General features: G+C 43.7%; 1 protein-coding gene across 1 annotated transcript in view; it reads right to left on the reverse strand.

Moving 5' to 3' along the window:
• Positions 1–546: 546 nt before the first annotated feature.
• LOC108111335 (headcase protein) overlaps positions 547–25,404 on the reverse strand; it is an 80,092-nt gene continuing 55,234 nt past the window's right edge. Inside the window, 4 exon segments of the mRNA XM_017220756.2 lie at positions 547–3,028; positions 3,158–3,257; positions 3,343–3,431; positions 4,824–5,012. Of these exon segments, the coding sequence (XP_017076245.2) occupies positions 1,589–3,028; positions 3,158–3,257; positions 3,343–3,431; positions 4,824–5,012 (1,818 nt within the window). The 3' untranslated portion in view covers positions 547–1,588.

The raw sequence follows: 25,404 nt of genomic DNA on the forward strand, positions 1-25,404 counted from the left end.
TTCACAGGGTGTTCTGAAGAAAAGAAACTAAACAGGGAAAGGGGAAACTAGGATTTGGAGGTGTGAAAAATCGATCACAGGTTTGGGTGATGGAGTTTCCTAAACTATCTTTGACAGATGGAGGGGGTGGCATATCAATTGGGTTTTTCTTTTAATTTGATTAAAATTTCACATTCGAGTTGGGTAAAGAGAGGATAAGGAGAAGGACTTTTCCCCCCAAGTTTTGGTGACTTTTCTTAGCACGGAATAAACACAAAACAGGAAACATTGAACCGCTCTATAAATTGTTGGATGTTTGCTTGCATACCATATTTAAAATTTAGAAAAATCGTCCTTAACCCTACTAAACCTATCGATAGTGAGTGCCTGCAGGTGAGTTAGCTTCCACTGCGGCCTCCTCACTCTACCTTTAGAGATCCATCACATACGGCTGCTCTGCTAGTTAAGACAAAGAGGAGAACCCTAGACATATACAAGAAGATCGCTAAACCTAACCTTAAACTTACTAATTAATGATCACGCTGCGCCGAAAGTAGTTGTATTATATTTTGGTTTTTTTTTTCTTTTTGTTTTTCAAGGACTTAACTAAGAGTTTAGGGGGAGCGTGGGTGGGGATGGGCTGCTTGAAGTACTCCTGAAAGAAGGGTCGAACTCTTGTTGCATGTGCCGCCCCTGGCTGCTATGTGTGTGTGAGTGGGTGGGTGGGTGGTTTGGGTTTTGCTTTAAGGACCTAACTGAACTGGAGAGAGAGAGAGTGTTGGAAACTTAATCGGTTCTAGAGGTTCTCGTTCCGCTTACTAAAACTAGGAATAATTACCAATCGCTTAGGTAAAGATGTGCAACTTATCGATTAGGTTGTTGTTTTTGTTTTAAATTTAGGTTTGTAATTTTAGGTTTCATAAATTGTAGCAAATGTTTCATGTTCTCCCCTACTCTGCGCTTCTCTTACGCTCTCTTACGCACTCATACGCTCTCTTACGCTCGCTTACACTCTCCTACTCTACTCTTATTATCCTTCTTCTTCTTCTTCTCTTTTGCTTTTCATTTTGTTTTTGTTTTCATTTTTGTTTTTGTATTATTGAGCAGCACAGCAATTATCATGATTTGTTTAAACAATTTAATGCCCTGCCTTCAATTTTTGCTAAATAAAACTTTTCCCTTTCTTCGTGATGTAAATGTTACTTCTCTTTCTCCTCCTTCTTTCTCCCTCTTTTTTTTTTTGTGTTTTACATTTCGTTTTTGTTTTTTTTTTTGGTAAAATGTATAAAAAAATTTGCTTTAAAAAATAAAACTAAAAATTGCTTTTGCTTTCGTTTAGGTAGGTGTGTAAAAACAAAGAACTAAAAAAAACTCAACAAAAATAACAAGAAATTGTTTTTAGTTTGCATTGTTTTCTCTCGGTTTTAGATGTGCTTGTGTGTGTGTGTGTGTGATTGATATAAAAAATCAAATGATTTTAAAAACTAAAACTTTCGGTCCGACTTTCTCCTCCTTCCTGCTTACTCTCTTTTAACTTTTCCCTTTTGTTTTTTCAATTTAGCTAGAGTAACAAATGGTGCAGGCTGCGGGTGGGTCCTCCTCCTGGTCCTTAGTTCATGTTGAGATAGTCGTTGAAGAGCTGCATGCAGGCAGCTGCCCCGCCGGTAGGCTCCTCGTTGTACAGCTGGCTGGCGTACTCGGGGAATCTCCAGATGTTGGCCGCTTCCAGGAGTTCCCCTGCTGACGAGGACGAGTTCGAGCTGACGTCGGAGGCATCGGCTTTGGCCTGCTGGCTGCTGGTGTTGTCCTGGCTGATGCTCAGGTTGCACAGGAGATCGGTGAAGATGTCGTGGCTGCTGGCCGGTGTCCTTTGGCCTGCGGATCCTGGCAGTTCCCAGATATTGGGCTTGCCATAGTGCGAGCCACTCCAGCCGTTCGACGAGGAACTGGAACTGGTCAACGAGGCTGTGGGCGAGGCTGCATGTGGCAGTTGCTGTTGCACCTGCTGCTGCTGCTGTTGCTGTTGCAACTCCTTGAATCCATCCCTGAGTGTTGCAGCATTCTGTGGCGAACTCTGTGCCGCCCACAACATCATCTTGGAGCTATCGTTGCCATGACTGCTGGCCGTCGGGCTCAGCGAGGGCTGCGAACCGCTGCCCGAGGAGCAACCGCTGCTGCTGCTGGAGCAGCCCCACAACGCCGAGATGGCATCGCTTTGGCCCCAAGTGGGTTGCATTTTGCTGCCTGGATTGCTGGCTGAATTATGGCTAATGATTAAGTTACTAATACTGCTGCTGCTGCTGCTGCTGTTGTTGTTGCTGTTGCTGTTGCTGTTTGTGTTGGTTAATAGGAGGCCCTCGAGTCCTTTCTGTGTTGCATGTTGCTGCTGTGGCTGCTGGCGCTGTTGCTGTTGCTGCTGCTGCTGCTGCTGTTTCTGCTGCTGCTGGTATTTGCTCATCACATCTGCCATGTCCATCATGTTCATGGTTTTATGTGGCTGCTCTGGGAAGTTGGCCCTCTGAAAAGAGCTGACCGCAGGCTGATGTTGCTGCTGCTGCTGCTGCTGTTGTTGTGACTGTTTCTGTTGTATCTGCTGCTGCTGCTGTTGCTGTTGCTGCTGTTGTTGTGGTTGCTGCTGCTGTCGCACCTGCTGCTGATGCTGCTGGGCATGCGGATGAGCCCCAATCAAGTCCGGATTAATTTGCTGCTGCAGCGGTGCCGAGTAATCGATGGCGGCATTGTAGAGGGGCTGCTTCGGTGGCTGCTTCTGCGTGATGGAGTTGCTGCAGCCGGAGGCCGTTGGAGCGCCCTGGGCATTTGGCACCTGAGTGGCGGTGGCACCTGTTCCCACGGGCGACTCCAACGGGGCCTCATGTTATGCGAGCGTCGGCAGCCGTGTCGCCGGGCTCTTGGCGTAGCAGAAGCTCAAAGGCTTGACGAAGTGCGTGTCCTGGGTGTTGCAATACGGACAGGTCACCCCGTGCGAGTAGTCACTGTAGAAGCTCAGCCTTTGCTGCGGATGCATCAGCATCTTGAAGCAGTTATTGCACTGTAAAGGTAAAAAAGGAAACGGAAAATGGGGAACATTACAAAGATTTTCATGCAAGTTATATAGGATTATCCGTAAAATACATTCTTAAACTGATTTAATATCAAAATTATTAAGCTAAAAACTCACCTTGAACCTCTCGGAGCAGCAGGGCATGGCCGCAAAGATGTCGTAGGCGTACATGGTGCCCAGGACCAGGCTGGAGCCATCCCAGGGCTCCTTGCAGAATCTGCAAACGGAGCAGAAAGCGAAAAATTATCATTTTAGAAATTCATAACTTGCAACCACATTGCCCCTTTGATGATGATGCTCACCTGCAGTTGATGACGCGGCTGCTGGAGGTACCGTCCAAGCAGCTCATGCAGACACAGGTCAAGTAGAGAGTGCGTCCCTCGTATTTAACCTGGAAAAAGAAAGGAAAGAGGATGAAGTCAGGGGTGTGAGAGAGCGGAAGCGGTGAAAAAAGGTGCAGACAAAAGGACAAAAAGGGGCAGGCGGCACCAGCCGCATAATTCAAACAGGAGCCCAGGGGCCAGGGCCACCACCAGGCCCCAGACACGCCAACAATGAGAAATTATGGCAGGAAAAAGAATGAATGGCAAGGGCGACTCCCAAGCCCCTGGATACTCTCTGTGGGTAAGTTTGGGCTTGCAGAAGGGTTATAAATGGATATTGTTTGGCTAATAAAGTTCAAATATGGTTATATAATCTTGATTTTTAAGAGTTTTCAGCTAGTTTATGGTTCAGCCTCTTAAAGACCCCAAGAAAATAATGAGTAATCCCTTAAAACGTAGGCAAACAGCCTGCCAAAGATCCTTTTTTACACAGTTTTCTATACTAACAAACCTACAAAGGATTTCTATGCATTCTTTCCTTTTCCAAATACCCTTTCAAAGGCAGGCAAATAAACCGCCAGTTGGCAAACGGCTGCCTTTGTTAGGGTATCAACTTTCCGCTTTTGTCAAAGGGCGAGGAAGCGCGGGGCTTTCCCAGGGACCCAAAGCGCATTCTTGCATGCCTGACAAAAGGCCAAGAAAGCGGAGGGTAGGGCGGGGAGTAGAGCAGCAGAACTGCCATTGCGACGCGACATAATAATTTCAAATAAAATGCAAAATGCATAAACTTGGCCAGGAGATGGCTGCCGCCGCCCACGAACAGAAGACCCCAGAGCCAGAGTCAAAGTCAAGGGAGAGGAGGGAGAGCTGGCAGCCACATACAAAGGAGCCAATTCCAATTGCTGCAGCGGCAGCTGGCAATGAATTATAAATCCAGGCTTAATTTAAAGCCCCAGAAGTTGAGGGGGCAGAGGAGAGGCCAACAGCGAGACTGACAGGCACAGCTAGGGAAAGCCATGAAAGCAGGGTAGGGTAACCAGGGAAAATGTAAAGCCCATGGAGGCGTAGGTCGTGCGTGCAGTTCCTCTCCAACCAGAATGTGAAATGCAAACTGCAAACTGCAAGCTGCAGTTTTTCCCCGCCCTCTTCTTTGGGCGCTGGCGTAATTACGCTGACTTAAATGGGTCATAAATTGCGGGGTCTGTCTGTCCCCAGAAAAACGGCAGAAGGATGGTAATGGGAGTGGCAAACGGTCGGAGGCGACTCGAAGTGGAGGTACCTCTGGAGTAGTTCGCCCGCTAATTGCAGCTGAAAGTTCTCGGGGGCACGTGGGCGAGTGAAAGCTGCGTGGTCGTGGGTGTGCAAGAGCCATGTGCCATGCCACATTTGACGTTTAATAAATGATGAGTACACAGAGAGAAATTTTAAACTAAAGATGGATAGCTATCTACGTTACTCACCTCGATGCAGCCGCTGGAATGCTGCTTGGGACTCAGGAAGAAGGAGCCATCGACCAGGGGATAACGATCGAAGACCAGCAGCGGCTCCTCGCACAGAATGCAGGCCACCCGGCTCATCTGGGATTGAGCCAACGAGGAGAGGATGAAGAGGCGCGTCTCATCGTTGCCGTGGTTGCCCTCGTCCTCGATCTGGAAGTAAATTTAACAGAATAAAGGTAATGAGTTTGGATTGATGAAACAGAGTAGAAAAGATAGTAAAAGTGACTGGAAAATGGGATTGGAATATAGCTTAAGTTTTTAATAATAATTCAATTTTCCCCACAAAACGCAATATCCAAATTATAGAAAGTTCGTTTACCCTAGACCACTGTTCCCAGCGCCACCAACTGGAAGGTGGTGTCCAATGAGCCAATGAACATTGCCAATATATGTCTGCCGAGGGACTAAACGAAGCAACCAGCCAGCGTCTAAGCGCCAACAAATGAACCATAAAATCCAAACGTGCCAGGGAAAACAGAGCGGGCGACTCTCCTCGTGTTGTCTAAGCCAAAGTGGCTAACACGTTGCCCAAATTGAATGCACACAAAACACACAGCTAGCTAGCCAGGTGCTGGCTGCTGGTGTATATAGAGCCAAGTTAAGTCAGCCAGTCAGCCAGTCAGCTAGTCCAGGCCAATTCCCAAATCGATAATCAATATGGCGAGCCGGCAGATGGACCCACACTTCCACTCCTCAACCAGCTGGTAATAAAGCCGTCAAAAAGGCAAAAGGTGTTGAAAGGATCTACGAAATATGGCTAAGGTGGGAATAGTTTGAGCCATCGCCAATCAGAGCCAACTAACCCATTGATGAGGGAATATTTGTGACTCTGTTTGGGTAATTGACGATGGTCCGAGGTCCGAGGTCTGAGGTCCGAGGTCTGGCACCTGACCAGACGGAATAACAGCACTCAGACATGGATATATATATATACCAAACTGAAGAGTGGGTTATAGCCAGGTTGAATAATTTAGTGGAATGACATTGGAATGCTTCGGAATTAAGGCAAAGGACACGTAGAACCAATCAATTGCAGGGCCGAGGAATGTCTTTCTGGGACAGGTTTAATGCACTTTTAATATGGCCCAAAGAGAGAGAGAGAGAGCTGGAAGGGGGCAAAGCGCTTAAACTCTTGCCAATATTTGCACAGAACTTTTGTTCTCTTCTTCAAGGGAGTTGACACTCACCGCCCCGCCCCCCACTCCCTACTCAAGCTAAATAATCAACAAATTAATATTTGCACGGGGCCCACATTGCAATGTTTGTTTGCCAACTTCTTGGGGGCCAGGCCGGAGAGCTCATAAATCTTGGCAACAATAAAATCAACTCCCAACATTGTTGCAGAACAACGGATTCGATTAATGAATGTTTGCCTGCCGAAAAGTGGAAATGGAAAGGGGCGGGAAAATTCCCTGCGTAAGCGATACAAGCGAGGCACAATTTTCACTCATTAAACAAAAGAAAACTCCTCTCGCAAGCGGCGGAAAATCTCGGGGGGGTGAGTTGCTAAAGCAATTAAGTTGATTGCTCAAGGAGAATGCATGTATCTGTGGGTGAGTGGTGCTCGTCTGGGATTACGGACAATAACAATAACCCAGATAGCAGGAGCAACTGCAGCAATAATCTGCTCTCCTCTATCGCCTTGAATATGGCCAAAAAAGTGGAATAAAAAGGATGCAGACGCACATGTATCGCACATTCCATCAAAACGTTGGCCTGCCATTCGCAGTTTTTCTTAAGGATTTTCTTACACTGCGGGAAATGACTTATAGTTCTTCCTATTTTTATCAAATATTATATATTATTAGTAATAGGAAGTATAAAGGCTTTAAGTCAGAAGCTTACTAGAGAGAAGGGCCAATATTAACCAATATTTCCCTGATTTTCCTCTCTGTTGTAGCCATAAATATTTCCCATTTCCCAACCAGCTACGTGACGATTTGCTAATTTCATCTCTGCCAGCAGTTGAGTTCTTCTGAGATGACGGTCGTTGGCCAAAAACAGAGAATGAACTCAGGCGGGGCCAAAGGATTGCGGGCTCCAACCTCTCCTCTTCATAATTTATGAGAGTCGCGTGTGGAAAGTTTTTGGGAAAACCGCAGTGTGGAACTTGAACAAATTATAAGCATGAAAATATTATTTCTGAATTTGAGATTATAGCTGAAGAAAGCCAACAACTTTTCATGGCCCTAAGAAGAAAAGTCAAAAGTCGAAGTGCAATAAACTCCCGACACTCCTCGAAGTGAAGGTCTTGTCCAGGACTCTATCGGAGGACACTAATGAAGCCATTGAGTTGTCACTTCCTCTGGACATTGGACGCATAAATCAGGCCAGGCAGCACTTCCTCCCGACACCCAAACTCGCTAGTGCCACAAATCAAAAAGGTTTTCTTGCCACACCCCAAAAGATCCAAAACAATGGCCAACCAGAAACTACAATTCAATTGGTTTCGACTTCGATTTTGTAGCTGTTTCTGGTTTGGAATTGGGTTTGGGTTCAAAGTGCTGGGCTTTTCATAAACACATTAAATTAAATGGCATTCCTTGGCCTAAGTGCTGGCGGAAGTCCTCTACTGGAGAGCTGCCACTACTGCTGGTTAATCCATTAAAAATGCCAGCCATAAATATTTCACTCCTGCCTCCTCCCATGTTGGTTTTCCCCCCTCTTTCTTCTTCTTTTTTCTTGGCTTCTTTAAGCTTTATGCAAAAGTTAATAAAAGTGTTTAATATTCCAATTCGCCTTTGTGAGTTTTCCCAGCGTGTTTGTGCAGACAGAAGGCAAACATGTGAGCCTCCCTCTCTCCTTCTTTAGTTACCTTTTCCTCCATGAGCTTCTTAAAGAGCAGGAAAATTCCTCATTAGTCGGTGTGGGCGTGTAACTGCTGCTAGGAAAAACTATTTTATTAACCCGGAAAAACTGTTTATTCTCAATTGTCAAAGGAGTGTGTGTGTGTGTGTGGAAATTGAAAAATTGTCTGCCTTTTAAATGGTTTTCCCCCTCAAATCGCATAGCTGCTGAACCGTAGGCGTTTTTCGCCGCAGAGACAAAAGAAATGGCAGAATAAATTTGAAAATTGTCATCGGGAAAACTGACAGCAGTCATGCTCCTCGTGGGCTGTGGGGCTGACGGCTGTTTGCCATAGTGGGCGTGGTGCTAGGTGCTTAATTTAAGCAGCGGAATAAGTTTGCTGTCTCCTCAGCAAGACACTTTGATCAATGGCCCAGATGTGACCTGCGGATTAGGAGTTAAAGCCAATGACAAGCCACCAACAATGCCACCAACAACTTCTCTTGGCCCAGCAAGAGGAAAACCCACCCAGAACCCAGAACCTAGAACCTAGAACCCAGAACTCAGAACACAAAATACAAAACACAAGACACTGACAATGAAATGGAATTGCAGTGGCAACATTCGGGGGGATGGGGCAGCAGCAGCACTTTTATAAATGAAATGGAGTAATAATATTTTGCGACAACAACAGAAAGCATAGCATACAGCCAGGCGCAGCTGGGAAAGGATCGAGGACAGAATTAGAGGGCGGTGGAAGCAGCAGCAACAATGCAGGCAAACCAGGCAACAACTACACAGGGAAAAGGAACTAAAACTTATTAATTGAAAGTATCTTAGATATATTTTTAATCTTATGACAAGAATTTCAGATATTCTTTGGCTTCTTTAAGCTTCTTCTTCTTTATTAATCAACAAATATCAATCACTTTCCAACACAGATTTCCTCTCTCTGTACAGCAAAACATGGCAGACAAACAAACATTTCAATAAATTCAAAAAGTACCCAGCCAGACAATGAAAACTGCACCGGAACGTGGGGAAAGAAAAACAAGCAAAAGGAGTGCCAAGTCAAAGGGAAAAGAAAAGTCGAGGGCGGCGGCGGCATGGGGAACTGCACTCTGTTGTACAACTGTGAAGTGGCTTAAAAGCTTGTCGAGGGGTTGCAACTCCTAAGAGGCAGCTGCTATTCGCATTGTTTTCCCTACAAAATCTCATGTCATTTGCACTTAATTCAAATGCGCGACACAATTGCAAAATAAAAAAGTAAACACAAAAAAAAAAAGGAAGGAAGGAAGGAAGGAAAGAGCTTTGCATATCTAGTCAGGTTTTGTCTGGGTTATAACTTCATTAGGCGGCTCAGTCGAAATGTTTTTTTTGATAAGCTGCAAGTTCAAGAAACTTTCTTTTGCCCCCAAACTCTTGGCCATGTCCTGTGCCAAGTTCTTGATGTCCCCCTGTCATAAGCAAGAATTTTCCTTTCACTGACAAGCAGCTTTCTCTCAGAAAGCATTTTAATTTCTCCGCCTTCTCTCTATAAAATATATTTTTGCATCTTTTGCATTTGCCATTAGCCAAATGCTCTTGATGGCCCTAAGCTGCTCTTGGCCGGCTAGCATCCCTCTGACCTTTAAATATCAATTTGCAAATAAATTGTATTTGGCCCTCTTAGTTCTCGGTTCTCGGTTCTTGGTTGCCACAGACTGACTGGACTTTGGGTCTCTGCTTGGGTTATTTATCGTGCGTTCAATGTGCTATGGCATAATGGCTTTCTTCGATTGGCCAGGCTGAAGATGAGGGCTTTATGTACAAACAAGGCAAAAGCCAAAAACAAAAACAAATGCAATTTCCAATTTCATTTTTCTACCAAACGAGCGCCTCGAAGCATTCCTTTGCCTTCCTTTTTCGCAGTTTATTGAACTGCATCCCGCCGCGAGGCTCCTTTCCCTTTTTTTTTTTATTCCAGCTTGTCGTCCTCCAGTTTAAATTTTATTCTCGGGCATAACAATTATTTTTATATGAAAAGCAAATTTCAAAGGCATCTCTCAGACATTCGCCAGACATTGATGGTTATTGGATCCGCAGCAGCAGCGCACTGCCCCGCACTTTCCTCTCCTCGCTAAGCAAGCAATTTAAATGCATTCGCCGGCAGTTAATAGTTTTATTATGGTGCTCTCGCTAAACTTAATTGTTTAATTATTTTTTAAGGCACTTCTTTAGGTTTAGTATTTCTCCTCTCCTTTCTTTTTCTCTCGCTGCTGCATTTTACGGAGTCACAGTACATTGCTTTGATTCGAACTTAATCCCCACGACATTAGCAGCCAAAACTAAACGAACTGTAAGCCATTTCTCCCGGGGGAAGGCCAGGGCCAGGCCAAAGGCATCCTGGGTAGGAGTAAGTGTATCCTCTTTGGTGTAATTTCTTCCACTTAACTTAATCCCCTCGATGCTTTGAGGCAAACAAACATATGTATCGCTGCGACTCGGTAGGTGAGATGCAACTCACTCTTTTATTTATGTAACGAACGAAAAAGTCGAGGGATTTCTGTTTGTTTTACTTTGCTGGCTGGCTGTCGAGCTTATCAACTTGGCAACGGTGCGTATGCGTTATGTAAGTGGGTAGTCATTATCAGAATGAAACTTAACAGAGTTTAAGATTGGTTTCTTTAACAAGTAAGTAAAAATTTTTGATTGTACTGTAAGCCTTACTCTTGAGAACCTTTCGTACTAAAAACCTCCTTCATATCACTAACTTTTCTAGGGTTAAGCACCCATTCGTAGCCCCAACGGGGCCTTAGCCTTATCGCACCCTCGGATCAATGAACCTCAACCGAACTAGACTTCTTGCCACACCAGCCGATAAGTGCTGTCAACAACAGAAATAGTCGGGGCATATATATAGCCCGTGGACAGGCCTCTATTTTGAAGTGCAAATAGTTGAGGAAAAGTGGGGGAAAACAGGGCGGAAAAGCAGATAAGAGTAGGGCCAAGTGGGAGTCAACAAACTGAGACGGTTGCATTTGCCCGCCAATTGATAGCTCAAAAGGGGTGAGGCGGGAACCCCGTTGAACCTAATTAAATTTGCCTTTTTCCAGGCGCTTTTCCATTTTTTCTAGCACTTTCCAGCATTTTTCCCCTTTCGCTTGCTGAAATTGTTATCGCCGCTCTGAGAAATGGCCTGGAATGGAGCTCATTTGGAGAATATCTTTATAATTGCCAAGCTAACTAAGAAAAAAAGCATGCAAAATAGTAACTAAAAGTAAAACAGAATAGAGAGTGAGAGAGGGAAAAGGAGTAGAGACAGCCGTCTGCATTTTAATTACAATACAAAAGCGGAAAAGCGTGGAAATTCTAACCTCAGGGAAAAGTTATAAGCTGGCAATATACAAAAAAAAAGGAGAGGAAAAGCAAGGACCAAAGTTTGATTAAAACAAAAGAGACGAAAAACTTTTGCCTTTCTGGCCAAAAAGGACACTCGATAGGCAACTGCCGAGGAAAGTTTTTAAGAATTTCATTTCGAATGCAAGTCCTCGGCATCCACGAAAAGCAAACAAAAAACCAAATGCATTGGGAAAACTTTAACTTTTCCAGGTTAAAGGTTCAAAATAATATAATTAAAAGGGGGTTTTGACTCCAAACAAAAGCTCAAGTGAAGGCCAGCAAGGAGCTGGGTGGGTGGCTCGTTGGGTGGCAACCATAAAAAACGCAGCCAGACGCAGACAATGAACGAACACACACATACACAGTTTGCCACAAACAAGATACGCACATAATGAAAATGTCAAAATAAACACGACATTAAAAACCTCCAATCCCTGACTCTCCCCTGCCCTTTCCTTCTCCTTTTTAGCCAGAAAATAACACACAAACCAAAAGCGAAAGAGACAGAGACAGACAGCGGGAAAGTGCGAAAGAGATGGGTGAACAATCGGACAGACAGACAGATAGAGACGGAGATAGAAGCCAGTGCACTCGACGCCGCTTTAAAGGCCAATAAATGACGAGGGTCCTTGTGGCTGCACCTCAATGAGGGCTTATTTGGCACTCGCAGGATCTGCGGGATTTTCCTAAGAGGGAACCAGCTCTCTCTTTACAGACCTTAAGGTGGATATATATACTTTATAAAGACTTTAAAAAACACTGAAATTTATTCAGAAATACAGCTTTTACAAACTTAAATCAATGTGAGATTAGAAGGTGATTGAAATTCGAACTTTGTGGTTCAATTTCCATCTCCTAACTTGATTTCCTTGCCTTAAAGCCTTCGAACTAGTTCTCGCAACCTTCCCATCTCTGGCTTTCCCCACTCACATGATGACATGGCGATGATATCCACTTTTCTGCTGCTCATCAAGAACGCTAATCGTGCCACAAAAGAACGTCAACAGAGACAATGCTCTCCACACGTGTATATATGCCACCGAAATCGTCGACGTACCCACGCGTCTGCCACCTGCGGTTGAATCACTTTTGAAGGTGTCACTAACATCGCTAAGTAGCTTTGGCTGGGAGCTTTGGCTCATTAGCATTTCTAATTAAAGAGCACGAGCTGCTCCTCGTCTCGCATATATGAGCCGCAAGGATAATGACACCTGCCACAGTTCAGACGTAGAAATGAGCTGGATTTCACCGAAATGGAAAGTCTTTCCCTCTACTCTCCCCCTGCTCTTTCCAAACCGAATTTAAAGCTGGCCAATGGCCATGTAAGCTGCATGTTTAAGGGCAATTAAGAGCATGCCACCCACCATTTTCACGCCGCCCACAAAGGCAGAAAAACTGACCCAGACAGAGGGCGCGGCGGCGTGGCGCGGCTGAGCTTCTATTAAAAGTGAAAACATTTACATTAATAATTAGCCACCCCCCTTCGGACTCAGTGCCCTCGCAATACAGCACTTTGTCGGACACTAAAAACTTCATCAACAACACAGCGCACACAAATTGCAATTAATCAAGAAAAGCGTGGAAATGGGGGAAACTCGCTGCTGAGCTACTGAGAGGGGTTAAAAAACTGCTCTCGCCTCCCTTCAAGTTGACAGTTTAACTGTCTAAACAAGGTGCGATAAGTGCTTTGGCTCAGACGGCAGGAGGGCGGCAGCCAAGTTGAACAGCCAAAAACAGAAATCAGCGCAGGACAATGACCAAGAAAGCAGTTGGAGGAGTGACCAGGAGACAGGAGACAGGACTCCCGAGGAGGATCCAAGCGGAACAACAGCTACAGCTGCTGTCAGCGCTCAGCTGAAAATGAAAATGATTTAAAGCACATGGCAAGGGCGGCACTCGAAGAAAAGGGAAAATAAGTTGCAAGTTTTATTCATTCCCTTAACTGAATCTTAACTACCAAAATTTCTCTCACTGCATTAGCCATAGAGTGGCCCTTCCAAAACTTTCGCTGGTCTGGTTGGCCCACAGCTTTTGTCAAGTTTTTCATGTCCTTTTTTTTCTCGTAATGGCTTCAAGTTCAAAGTGCTATCAACTCGGGGCAAATTTTGTGATTGCGTTTCTGAATTTTTCATTGCATATGTTTGGGCGTTCCGAGGGACACTGCGCCCCCAGTCCTTCTCCCTTTCCTTTTTCCGACTCCTTTTCGGGGTAATCAAACTAATGAACATTTGAGCCGAGTTGAGCTGGGGCAAAAACGCTTACAAATTGCATTGGTCAGACGTCATGTGTGCGGGTCAGTCGGAGTTGAGTTCGAGTTTGAGTGCTGCCAGGTGCTTGACTCCTTCATGAAAAGCAAATTCCTGGGCTTTCAGGTATGCCAAAAGGTTGCCCTCATGCGCACAGGCTAACAGCAAACAGCAAACAGCAAACCGCAGAGTAATTAAATTGCAGGCGACTCTCGTCTGCTGCTTTTTATTTTTTCATAAGGCTCGGGAGGGAAGGCAGCTACGAGATTGAAGGACGAATTTTGAACTTGTTTAGGGGTAGGGCAGGGGCCAGGGATAAGAGAGAATTTCAAGCACGCAGGATAATTTCATTACACTCGCCCCGAATGATAGACAGCGAGTCCCTAAATGAATCCTGAATCCTAAATCCTGCATCCCGAGTACCGAAATAAATAAATAAAAACCAACAAAAAAACACAAAAAACTCGGCAGACAAGGCAAGACATGAAAAGGGCGGTATCATGGCTTTTTCCCAGGGAATGCCCCACTCGATGGGGCAATGGGCGTGGCCTTTGGTTAATTAATTTTTGCAATCACTCGCCGCCCGAGATTCCCAATTCGACTTGAGCTGCTTATGGCTAATGAACAGAAAATAACAAAACAATACTTAAGGGCAGGCAGGCAGGCAGCCAGAGGGAAAAAAAAGGAAAGGAAGGTAAAAGACAAATCAAAAACCAATAAAAGGCAATAAAGGCAAGAGCTGCAAGGACGAGTTCAATGCACTGCTCAGCTGCGCTCCTTCTTCTGATATTTATTTAAAAGAAGCTTAGGGATCAAAGGAGAGGGCTGGCTGGCTGATAGCAGAGGCAGCGCATAAATTTCGCCGGCGCTGCAGAAATAAAAAGGAAATCCATTCAAGGATACAAAAACGCGTTAAGTGCGCCAAATAAAAAGAGTCCAAAAGGAACACAAAAAAGTACAGAGAAAGGATATGCCAGCGATATTGCAAAGTTAAATCAATAAATAAAGCATCAAGAGCGGAGTATAGTGGAGGGATAAGAGGGCTCTGGAGGGAGTGGCGCCCCATCAATGTCATTAAATCAATGCTGCCTGTCGTTGCCAGCAATAGATAACGACCAGGACAAATCGAAGGGGGCAGGAGGCAGGACTCCGCCGGAGAGGAGGCACATGAGACAATGACGGCGACGACTACGACGAGGACGACGGCGATGCAGCGAAAGTTTGCCAAGTGACATTAACAGAGACGATGGATGGGGCAGGTTGGAGTTAAGGATCTGAAGGTGGCCTAGAAGGAGCCACTGCCAGCACTTAAAATGCAAGGAAAACTACACTGGCAAGAATGATGTTAAAACCCTTTAAAGATGATAACTTAAAGGTAACTTTAAAGGTGTTTTAATAAACTGAAAGATTTAAAGTGACATTCTGCTTAGTCTTTTAAGGAAATTCTAGAGGAAGTCATTATCTTTTAGGAGGTTTTTCTCTCTCTGTACCTAGAAGAAACCTTCTCTATAGACGACTATCCTTCTAAGGAAAACTCCCGCTGAACTTTAGGAGTAAGAAAAAGGAACGAGAAGCCGTGACAAGTGGCGTCTGCCGAGAGTTGTTGTCAGACACAACCCGCGACAATGCCAAAAACACAATTGGGGCGTGTCCAGGAGAGGCAGGTGGAAAGAGCAGAGGAGAGTGCTAAGATGGCCAGGGGAATCCTTAAGCGTGAATCTATCCCAAATCCTTCGCCCACTCAAGCCGAGACAAACTCAATTGTTTTTGCGCAAAGCCAAGGCAAATTTTGATTGAATTGCAGACAAAAGAGGATAATGACGGGTAAGGTAGAGAGGATTCCGGAGGGAAATCCATCATTGAACTGCTGATGGATTAGTTAAATGAAATTTAAGCGACTGAAAGAATGAGGTGGATCAGGTTAAGGGGGAATAAACAGCAAATTTAAAGCAATTTTATAGGGATTTCCCACCTAGATATGTTCCATCAGATTCCCCATTAAATTAGCTATCAATTAGCCCCCTAAACACAGTATCCTTTCAGCACTTAAGCTTATTGATTTGCGTCTGGCAAGTTGTGTCCTTGATGGGGGAGGGGAGGCCGTGAGGAAGTGAAATCCCCGACAAACAAAATCGAAGCACAAGTTAAATCCGACAGCGGCACGTGACCATAGGCGGCCAGCAGAGCGGAAATGTTTGTCTGCCAGGCAGAGTTTTCTCCTTGGCCTTCCCATACTCTCTCCCTCTCCCTCCCTACTCTCCATCTCGGCAGCACAGACAGCTCCAGAAATCCAGACAGCAGCAACAAGATATAGCCATGTAGATGGGCGATAAGGCGTCAAAGTGGCAACAAAGTCAATAAGCAAAATGTTTGTGGTGCACAAAATGTTTGCCACCAGCCCAAGGCAGTGAAATCCTTTAATGTGCTGTTAACGATAAGCCAAGAACCAGCAGCTGAGGGGTATATATAGTATATACTACAGATATACAAATATATATATATAGAGAGAGCCCATTATCCCCCCGATATGCAAAGGACTTTGGCCAAAAACTAGCAAGAAAACGAGCAGCGAATATTAAAACAAATAAGCCGGCACATAATGGACTGCCCCAGGATGGCTTTAGAAAGAGAAAGCAAGAGACAGAGACGAATAGAAAGAGATGGCCATGGCTAGCAGAAAGAGATGGTATCCTCTCACTCTCAAAGCTCTCTCGACCCATGTCAAATAAGTTAAACAGACATGAAAGGCTCCTCTGTCCCTACAAACCGACAACGAAAAAAAAAGAAAGTGGACACCAGGGATAAGGGGAAAGGGACGGGTAGCTCTGGCAGGCAGGAGAAAGGGATGAGGGAACCCACTGAAGTTGGTCAATGACTCTACAAAGTCTGGAGTTGAAGATTTGCCAGCAAACACGACCAAATCAAATAAAATTAAACAACATTTATTTACTTAACTTATGCGAGCCAACGGATGCGACTAATTGCCGCTAAACTTCGGGGCCAAAATTAATGAAAAAATATGCATGTGAGAGGGTTTGTTTGTTTTGTTTTTTTTGCAGGTAGGAACTGGAAAGCATGTGTGTGCCTGCGCCTGGCTGGCCAAGTTCGATGAACTTTACCTTTGGTTGGTCGTAAAAATCAATAGGCGGACCCCTCAGTCAGTCAGCCAGTTTTAAAATACATTTTACATTTCTCCGGCAACGAAATGAGCATCAAAGGCACTTCAAACATCAGCATCATCAGCATGTTTCGACAGCCGTTTCGCTTATGAATGAACATCAAAATACAAAGCCAAAAGCCCGCAAACACTTCGTCGGCGAGGCGAACTCAACTCGACGGCAGACTCACTTGAAGTGCAAGTTTTTGGCTCTCAGCTCTTGGCTCTTGCCAGACTGCAAGTCGATTTCTTCACCACTCTCCCGCCACAGCACTCCACTGGCATCTTCCTGCTATTTAAAGGCATTTCTTTTTCCAATTTTACGAGCCGCACGAAGAGGCTGAAAACGAAAAGGAAAATCTGCAACTGCAAATGAAGGAAGCCATTAAAAACGCCTCATAATTTAGCCAGTAAGCACGTTTGATTGGGCCAGAAAGGGAAATGTTATGATGAAGCTACATATAGGCAGGCGAACTCTTCTCCCCTTTTTTTTTTTTTTAATAAATAGACATTTTATGACAGCCATAAAAACCTGTAAGCTACTATTTTGTGTATTAATTTGCATCGTAAACACTTTTGCCCAATAATCATAAAATATTTAATTTAATCATTAATTATTTTACATAATTAGTTTTTTTTCTTAAACCGACCAATTGGGTTGATGGCCACTAAAGTTGTCTTTTAATGTTAAACATTTTAGATTTTAGAACTAAGGCTAGATTGGAGAGACTGTAAGTGCTTGTAAAAACAAAATCAGCAAACATATAATTTCCTACTGAGCCCGTAAATAATGCTTGGTATTTTTTCTCCTTCTCTATGGGCGTGGTATCCGATCGCCTTTTCCCGATAACCACGCTTGCCACACGCTCGTGCCCCTAAGCTAAGGCAAAGACTGGCACAGCTGTTGGTAATTGAGTTGTTGCAACTACAGCTGCTGGTTGTGAGTTATCGCTGATCTGCCAGCGATTTGCATTATTAATTAGAGGCGATTTGGCGAAATATTACGCATACGTCCCATGGGCTGGCTCATCTTGAAAGACCTGAGACCTGAGCTTAAGGAGCCACCGCTGATGATGATAATTCCGCTCTTGGCCAAACACCATTCATCAGAGAGCCATGGCAACGGCAGCCGACGTTTACTTAGCTCAAAGTGGTAGGTGTTGATCCCCCGGGGCCAGAATTGCACAACCTTTTTGCGGGCCAAGATAATGGAAAATGAAAATGGAAAAGCGCCGAGAGTTGATTCAAATTTACAAAGTCAAACAGGCGGCAGCGTCGGCGGTGAAGTCAACGAACTGGAAGTCAAATCAATGTTGCCTACTTTGCGGCTGTCCTGCCAAAATATCGAAAAACAAACAAAGCTCTTTTCTCTATCTCTCTCTCTCTCTGTCTCTCTCTCAGATATATATACTCCTAAAAACATATATACTCTAGTGTCATATCTCCCTTTATTTTGTTTGCCCAGCTAATTATTGTCATAGGTTAGTGTAGGCAGCTATGAAAACGCAAACTGAAAAATGCTGAAAGCAAAAGTAGGTGCTGCTCGGTGGGTGTTTATGGCCCACACAGGCAGAATTATATATATCTTTATGATATTTTAACTTTAAAGTATGAAAGCTACGTAGTAAAACAGTACAAGTTTCTAGATTTCCCCACAAATTTAACTAATTAACACTAATATTTCGTAAGCCATAACTTATTTTTAGTAATAATCTTCAGAAAATAAACAGAAATTGCTTTTATTTTAGACATCTTTTCACACAAACAGCCACCACATTGGGCCATAACACAAATTATGCGGACTTTCCTTATGTTTGCTTTACGCTTTTTAACATCTTTATTTTTGTTTTTTGTAAGTTTTCCTTTTGGTTTTTGCTTTTTCGAGAATTATTTAAGTGCCGCATATGCTGCTGGGCTGGCGTTTTTGTTGGCATTTTGTCAAAGCGAAACATGTGCAAGCCATCTTTTGAACTGGCTGTCTCCGTCTCTGCCCCCGTCTCTGTCACTGTCTTTCGCTGTCATTAGAATGGATAATTGTGGAAGACGACCACTTGATTGACAAGCTGACAAACGAAAGGAAACGAGTGGCGAAGCTTGCCGATTCTGAAAAGTCGGAGGGCACGGGGAGGCGGCACCTCAGCACCAGCGTGTGGCAGATGTCAACAATTGTTTGCCTTTATGGCCAGGCTTCGTTTTGGAGCCACATTCTTACATTCACGGAGACGCGCGGCGAACGAGAGACGCCTCAGCGCAACCAAATGGCAGATTAAATATCGCTTACATGAGAACCAAGTCGCGGTACAGTGGGTTAACTTCTTCTAAAAACTAAACAAGTTATGAATCATCTTTTAGAATGTCTATTGAAGTTAAGGAGCACCTTTCTTAGTTAAGCAATTGATGAGTTTCTTTTAAAAGTTCAAACCCAGCTAGAGTAAAAAAACACGTATCCGCCTTGTAGGCTTTTAATCAAACTATTTGCGACTTCAAATATTACGTATACGCCTTTTTTATAATCCTAAAAGCAACTTAAATTCTATTAAACCTTAAAAGCTGTTAGTAAAATCTTAAGTTTTCTTCAAGATCATAAATTATTATCATTTTGACCCCTTAGACGTATTATTTTTGGCCCCACTGTGCGGTTTTAATTCTAATTTGCATTCATCAGCGCACCAACTAATTGCACAATGTGCGGGGGCAAGCGAGATGGCCATACGAGAGTGCGTGCATTGTGCTATTTCTCGATTGCCGCCGCTCTCCTCACCCATACACACATATTGCTGCAGTTGCCGTTGCAGTCGCTGCCTCTGTCCACGTCGCAGTCGAAGCGAGGCGGGTTAGCGACCGCAAAACTATCTGACATTAGATTATTGCGATGGCGGCCAAACGACAACAGCCGACGTCGACGGCGGCAGAGCAGCAACTGCAACTGCAGCAGAGGCAGTGCCAAACTGCAACAACAACAATTGCCTGTGTTGGCGGTTGGCACGTATGCACTTATATGTGAGAGAGGGAGAGGGAGACCATGGGCGATTATGACACTGCACGATGCCAAAAAACTAAAGGGTTAAGGGGGTTTGGAGCAGGAAGAGCTGCAGGCCAAGTTACTTTGCCAAACTGTGCGTAATAACTGTGACAAATGCACCTTTGAAAGATCACCGAAAACAGCTATGTTGAGTGGGTTAAGGTATACAGTTATTCCAGGGATGGATCAGGAAGATTATGGTTAAGAAGGTGTTTATGATTGTTCATTTTTGAGGGGCAAACAAGAGCTAGATCTTCCTTATATATTATATTCCCCAATTAGATAACCAAACCTAACGACTCAACGTACATACCCTGTAATCTTTATAGCCAGCATTCACTCAGCTTGGCAGCTCACTTTGGCATTCAGCACTCGACATTTTAGCCATTTTTTCGAGGCAGCAGCGGATCAAAAAAAGCGCTGAACAAGCATTTTATTTCTATTTAGTTTTTCGCGCGAATTTTAAGTGCAATTTCTTGTCGATTGGCAACAATGTTGCTCAACATTTTCTTATCTCGCCGGTGGCATCTTGGCCCCCTCTTTGGAGTCCCCTTTTTTGGGGGCACAGCGGTAGAGGGGGGCAGAATCGGGGGAGTTTGAGCTTCGAGATTTGCCAGAGAGATTGTGGCATTCGCGCGCTTGATTGACTGCGTGCCTTTAGAGCCGCAACAAATCAATTTACTCGGCGCAAACAGAGAGGCAGATAGATAGCTGATGTTTGTTGCACATGGCTTTTAGCTGGGGGCACTCCCACTCCCCTTCTCGCTTGCAGTCTCTCTCTCTCTCTCTCTCTAGCCAACACAAGCTCCACCTTGTGCGATGGCCAAATTAAATGCCCAACAATTTATTGTCTGCAAATGTAGCGAAAATTGCAAAACATTTTGCCATTTGCCGCTTTTGGCGGCGGCAGCAAATGCAAGCCGACAACTTGCAGCTCGCTATGTGGCACGTTGAACAAATATTATGATTTTTATTGTTAAAAAATATTAGAAAAAATATTAGTTTGCTGATAACACAGCTTTCTAAGGGTAAAAATCATTTAAAAAATATTTCTAAAATTATTTTCCAATTTTCTTTTTCAGGAAAAACAATTTTCTTTCAGTGCCTCGTTGACGCGGCGCGTTGGTGGCGCCTGTCGATGATCGCAAATTTGAAAATTGCCAGTTTACCCGGTCGCCCCCCTCTCTGCTGCCTCAGCTGCCACTCGCCTGGCCAAATTTACAGCTTGTAAACTGTTGCCAGGGCGGGGGGCGTGGCATGTCTGCAGTCACCTAAGTGATTTGCCACAGGAATATCAAAGACGGAAATGCCTCAGTTTTTCTTTCTTTTTTTTTCGTAAGCTTCATAGAGCAGCTCCGCCCAATCAAATTGGCTGGCATTAACCCATGACTGCCGAAGAGCGGCCTTAATACAAATCTCTCATAATTTCGATACGATTTCGCTGGCTTTGATCTGCTGCCGAAGGTACGCTAGGGTTGTTGTTTTAGGCAGCTGCCCGTTATTAATTAACAGCTGCGCGCTTATTATGCAAATTAGCCACAGATGGGAGCCAGAATCGTTGTGTGGGTAACAAAAAGTCGAACGATCGGGCTTTGATTCATCGTTTTGTCTACCCAACTGCCGCTTTTTATACTCACGATTGCTTGGGTTATATATATATAGGTCTACCTATATAGGAAGTCGGTTACAGTACATACCTGCAATGAGATAAGAACGAGAAAATAATGATTAATTCACAGGCAAAGTCATACGGGAGATAAGGGTTCTGCTGATACACCTATAGAACATTCTACAGGTATCTCAGAATATCTATATATAAATGGTAAATTGTCTAAGATATATCTCAACGAAATGCTATAGCCATAAGTTCTATCTTAGATCTTCAAACTGGTAGCTCCCAAGGCTTAACCCACAAAGCGAATCTCCTTTTAAGGAGTCGCTGGCTGAATGGCCACAAATTTATTTACCCATTAATTGTCAAGTCCACTCTTCTTCCAACCCTCCCCCCTCAGACTTAACAAAGTCTATAATTCAGCATTAAATTATGCAGATTATCCGTGCTGCTCTGTGTGCCACTTGCCACTTGCCACATGCATCATCTTCGGACAATGTCAACTGCAGTTGGCGGCGACTAATGAAGAAATCCCGCACTCGAATTTATTTCGCAATCAACTTGACAAATGCCCAGAGAGCCTACATGGAAGCGATGGCCAAGCAGAGATAGCCAGAAACCAAAATGGCCAGCAGCCAAGAAGCAGCCTTATAGGAGCTTTTATAGGTCTACCAACATGGAAACCCAACACAACGTCGTCGTCGTCGTAAACACACATTTTGTGGCCAATTGTTTTGTGGCCAGGCTGACCTGCAGCAGTACAGTGCGCGTCATAAATTCAACGCTTCCATCGCCGATCAGCTGGCCAAACACGGGCAAACACATTTTTATGGCGGCATCATAAATGTCAGCGAATGTCTAAATTAAAAGTCGAGGGGCGCAATTTAGGGGAGTGCCAGAGCTGAGGGGGATTTCCCGACATTGACCCAGTTCTTTGGGTGAGGAAATTATATGGAAATAAATGCCAAAACACGCGAGTGAATTATGCAAATTCATGGCTAGTAGGTACAAATTATAAAGAGGTAGTAAACTTGGTCTATATCCTCAGAAAAATGTGTAAAAACAATTTTAACTTTTTTTTTTAAGATCTCTTTGATAGCATCTACCCTTTTGCGTATTTTTTTTACAAACTTTAATTCGTTTTAAACATTATTTATAGCAGCAACATCAAGGTGGCATTTATTCGTGTCTTGTAATTAAAATGCATTTTGAGCGGCCAACCTCATTAAGGTCAAATTACAGTCAAGCCCCGCTTTGTCTGTCGTTGGTCGTCTGCTGTCCGTCTCGTCGTTTGTCCATTGTCAGCGCCTGTAATTATGCAGCCACGCCCCCTTTTCAGCCCCCTCTTGCCAAGATACAACTGACAATTAATTTGCCGCCAGACATTTGCAACTTTTCAAGAACAAATGCTAAAAAGCAGAACACATAAAAATCTGCTTCGATCTTTGCTCGCTGTGGGTGTCACATGTCGCCCAAGTCGTGACCGAGCTCAATGCTGCCCGCACGTAGATGTGGCCTATAAATGCCCTATCAAGTGCTTTACTTTTGCATCGAGGAATGTATTAATTAAAACATTTAACTAGCTAGTTGGGTGTGCTTAAACTAGGAATGTTAAAAGGAATTTACAAAGATTTAATCAGAACGGAAATGTATCAAGTTTACCAGCAGATTTAAGTCTTAAATCATATTTATAGCTTGATTTAAGATATATATGGATATAGCTTATTGCTGATCCACCCTTTATCCTCTCGTAACTACTAAAAATTCTCGACTTGCAACCAACAATTTGTTATTTAAATGATTTCTTAGCTTTTGATGTTCATCATTATTGTTTATGCCCCAAAAGTCTGTCTCTTTCACCCCCTCCAGTACTACCATCTCTTTCGTTTGTCTGTCGTTTGTTTGCCGCTGCTGTTTGCCTTTGTTATTTATGCATTTTTGTCATGGACACTCTGCTCGTCGGTCATTACCACGAAAGCCTCGAGAGCAACTACTACAGCAAGCAACTCCCCCTCCATCGCAGCAAACACTTTTAATTGATTTTCGCATTTAAATGTTTGGTGTGAAAAGTGATGAAAATGTTTAAGCAGCGACGGCAGCGACGGCGACAAAAATGGCAAATGCAAATTGCCAGCAAACTGTGAAGGACGATTTGCGTCTGAGTTTCGAGGCATGAGTCTGATTTATTCATGAATTCATTTTCCAGAGTGCGTGTCTAACTGCGGGGGTGATAAACTGATCATCGATCTCTCAGACGGCGATAATTGCTGGCGAGTGGGGGCGGGAAAATCGCGAACACGATAAATATGAATAATAATTGCCAGTTAATTATGACATTGCAAAGCCAAAATACAGATGCAGTGGAAGTTTTTACAACTAAACCATAAAAAGTTATTATCTGTGCAATGAAAATTCCCATTTTTCCCGTAGAATTTTCCTCAAACTGTAATCATTTACGTGACTTGGCCATTACATCTCCATCAGCGGGCACAAAAAATAGTGCTAATGCTGTAATCCAAACAATCGACACTCATAATTAACACATTTAGCTAATAAGTTGGCGCAGAATAAACAACATTAATCACTGTTTAATGGCGAATTAATCAGACAAACAGCTCCAGCTGTTGAAGGAGCTCAGATTCCCATTCGTCGTCTCTTTCGGTGGCTGGGCTATCCTCTCGCTCTCCCTCCTCACTGAGCAAAACCCACGGCAACGGGCAACTTTTATTGAAAGTTCCAATAACAATAAAATAAATCTTGGCCAAGAAAAACAGATAAAAACAGCATTAGCTGGCCATAAAGCAGTCGGCCCACTCGGCATGGCTGAAAAAGGGGGGAATATTGTCAACCGATGTCTGGCGAGAAAAAAAAGATATATATATATATATATAGACAGACAGACTGAGACGGAAAGTCAGACAAGTGCCAAGTTAATTGCATTAAAACTGAAATAAAAAGCGAAGCTCGAGATAGCAGAAATTATGAAGTGCAGCAGCAACTTGGCTGTCGTTGTTGTTGTTGGAGTTCTTCTTGCTGCTGTTGATTGAGGCGCATAATCAGTGGAAAAGGGGGAGGGGCAGGTAATGGTGCGGCGGCGGCGGCGACAAGCGCATTAAGTTGTTAACAGCAAATATTTGCTTCATTTGCGCTATGATTGCAAAAGCAACAACAGCAAGAGCAGCAAGCAGCCAGCAACAGCTGCAACTCACAGCAATGTGCAACATCCGGTCAGCAACATCTCATGTGGCAGCTTCTTTTTATTGAGCGATCATCTTCAACGTCAAAGTAACCAAATATGGCAAGGAAAAATGTTGTCTTAAGTTTTTCCAGTTTGCTTAATTTTAAATGGGAAATTCACAGGTAAATTGCTTCTCCTGTTTTAGTTTTTACTCTTTTGGATTTCCAACAATTTAAGTTGAAATTTAATTAACAAACTTAATTCATGCAATTTGCGGCAGATTTCCCAGGAATTCTATTTCGAATTTCCCCGAATCACTTGACTGAAATTCCGCGAGTGACTGCAATTTCTTTTAGTGTTTTAATGGCTTGCGCAACTAGCTTAGTTTTCATAGGTTTTTATTATTTTTTTATTTTTTGTTTGCGTTTCAGTTGTTTTTGCCTCCGCTTGCCACATTTTCTTATCTATAAATAGTTGGGCGTGCTGCCAGCGGCGCTGCTGTCGCTGTGGACGCCTCTGCCGCTGAGCTGCCCACGCCGAGCGGTCAATAAACTTCGCGAATCGCGACACATGCAAATTGCAGTCAGCGCAAACAATTAGCAACAGCAGAAACATGCAAAAAAAAAAAAAAAAAAAAAAAAGAAGCAAAAAACTGAAAAAAAAATAATAAAAGAAAAAAGAAAAGGCAGCGGAAAATACGCGGCACACACATGAAAACTCCGACCTATCGCACATTTTTTGCTATTGGGCAGTCGCCTCGTCAAATGTTTTGTTGTTACGTTTGTGCTTTTTTTTTTGTGCGCTGCCATTATCACACAGTGCGAGAGGGAGAAGAGTGCTTAACAGTTTCGCTTTTTGTTTTACAGCTACAACAGGGCTGTCCTCCACTCTGGCTTATGATTACAAAAAAGGCTAGATTCGGATATATAAAGCTAATAGTAAGTATTACTACTTAAGAGATTAAGGCGTACAAAACATAACAACGACCTACTAGTTTATCTATTTACTAGTTAAATTAAAGTACTTGAAATACTTCTCTATTTTATCTAAAATATAACTTATATAAACCCTTTCTAGCTAACAAGCTAGAGCCTAGCTGACTTCTCAGCCCCATGGCTACTCTCTCACCTCGCCCTCGCACTATCTGTGCTCCATCTAT

This window comes from Drosophila eugracilis, unplaced genomic scaffold (genome assembly GCF_018153835.1).
Source record: "Drosophila eugracilis isolate 14026-0451.02 unplaced genomic scaffold, ASM1815383v1 contig_1781, whole genome shotgun sequence".
Classification (NCBI taxonomy): domain Eukaryota; kingdom Metazoa; phylum Arthropoda; class Insecta; order Diptera; family Drosophilidae; genus Drosophila; species Drosophila eugracilis.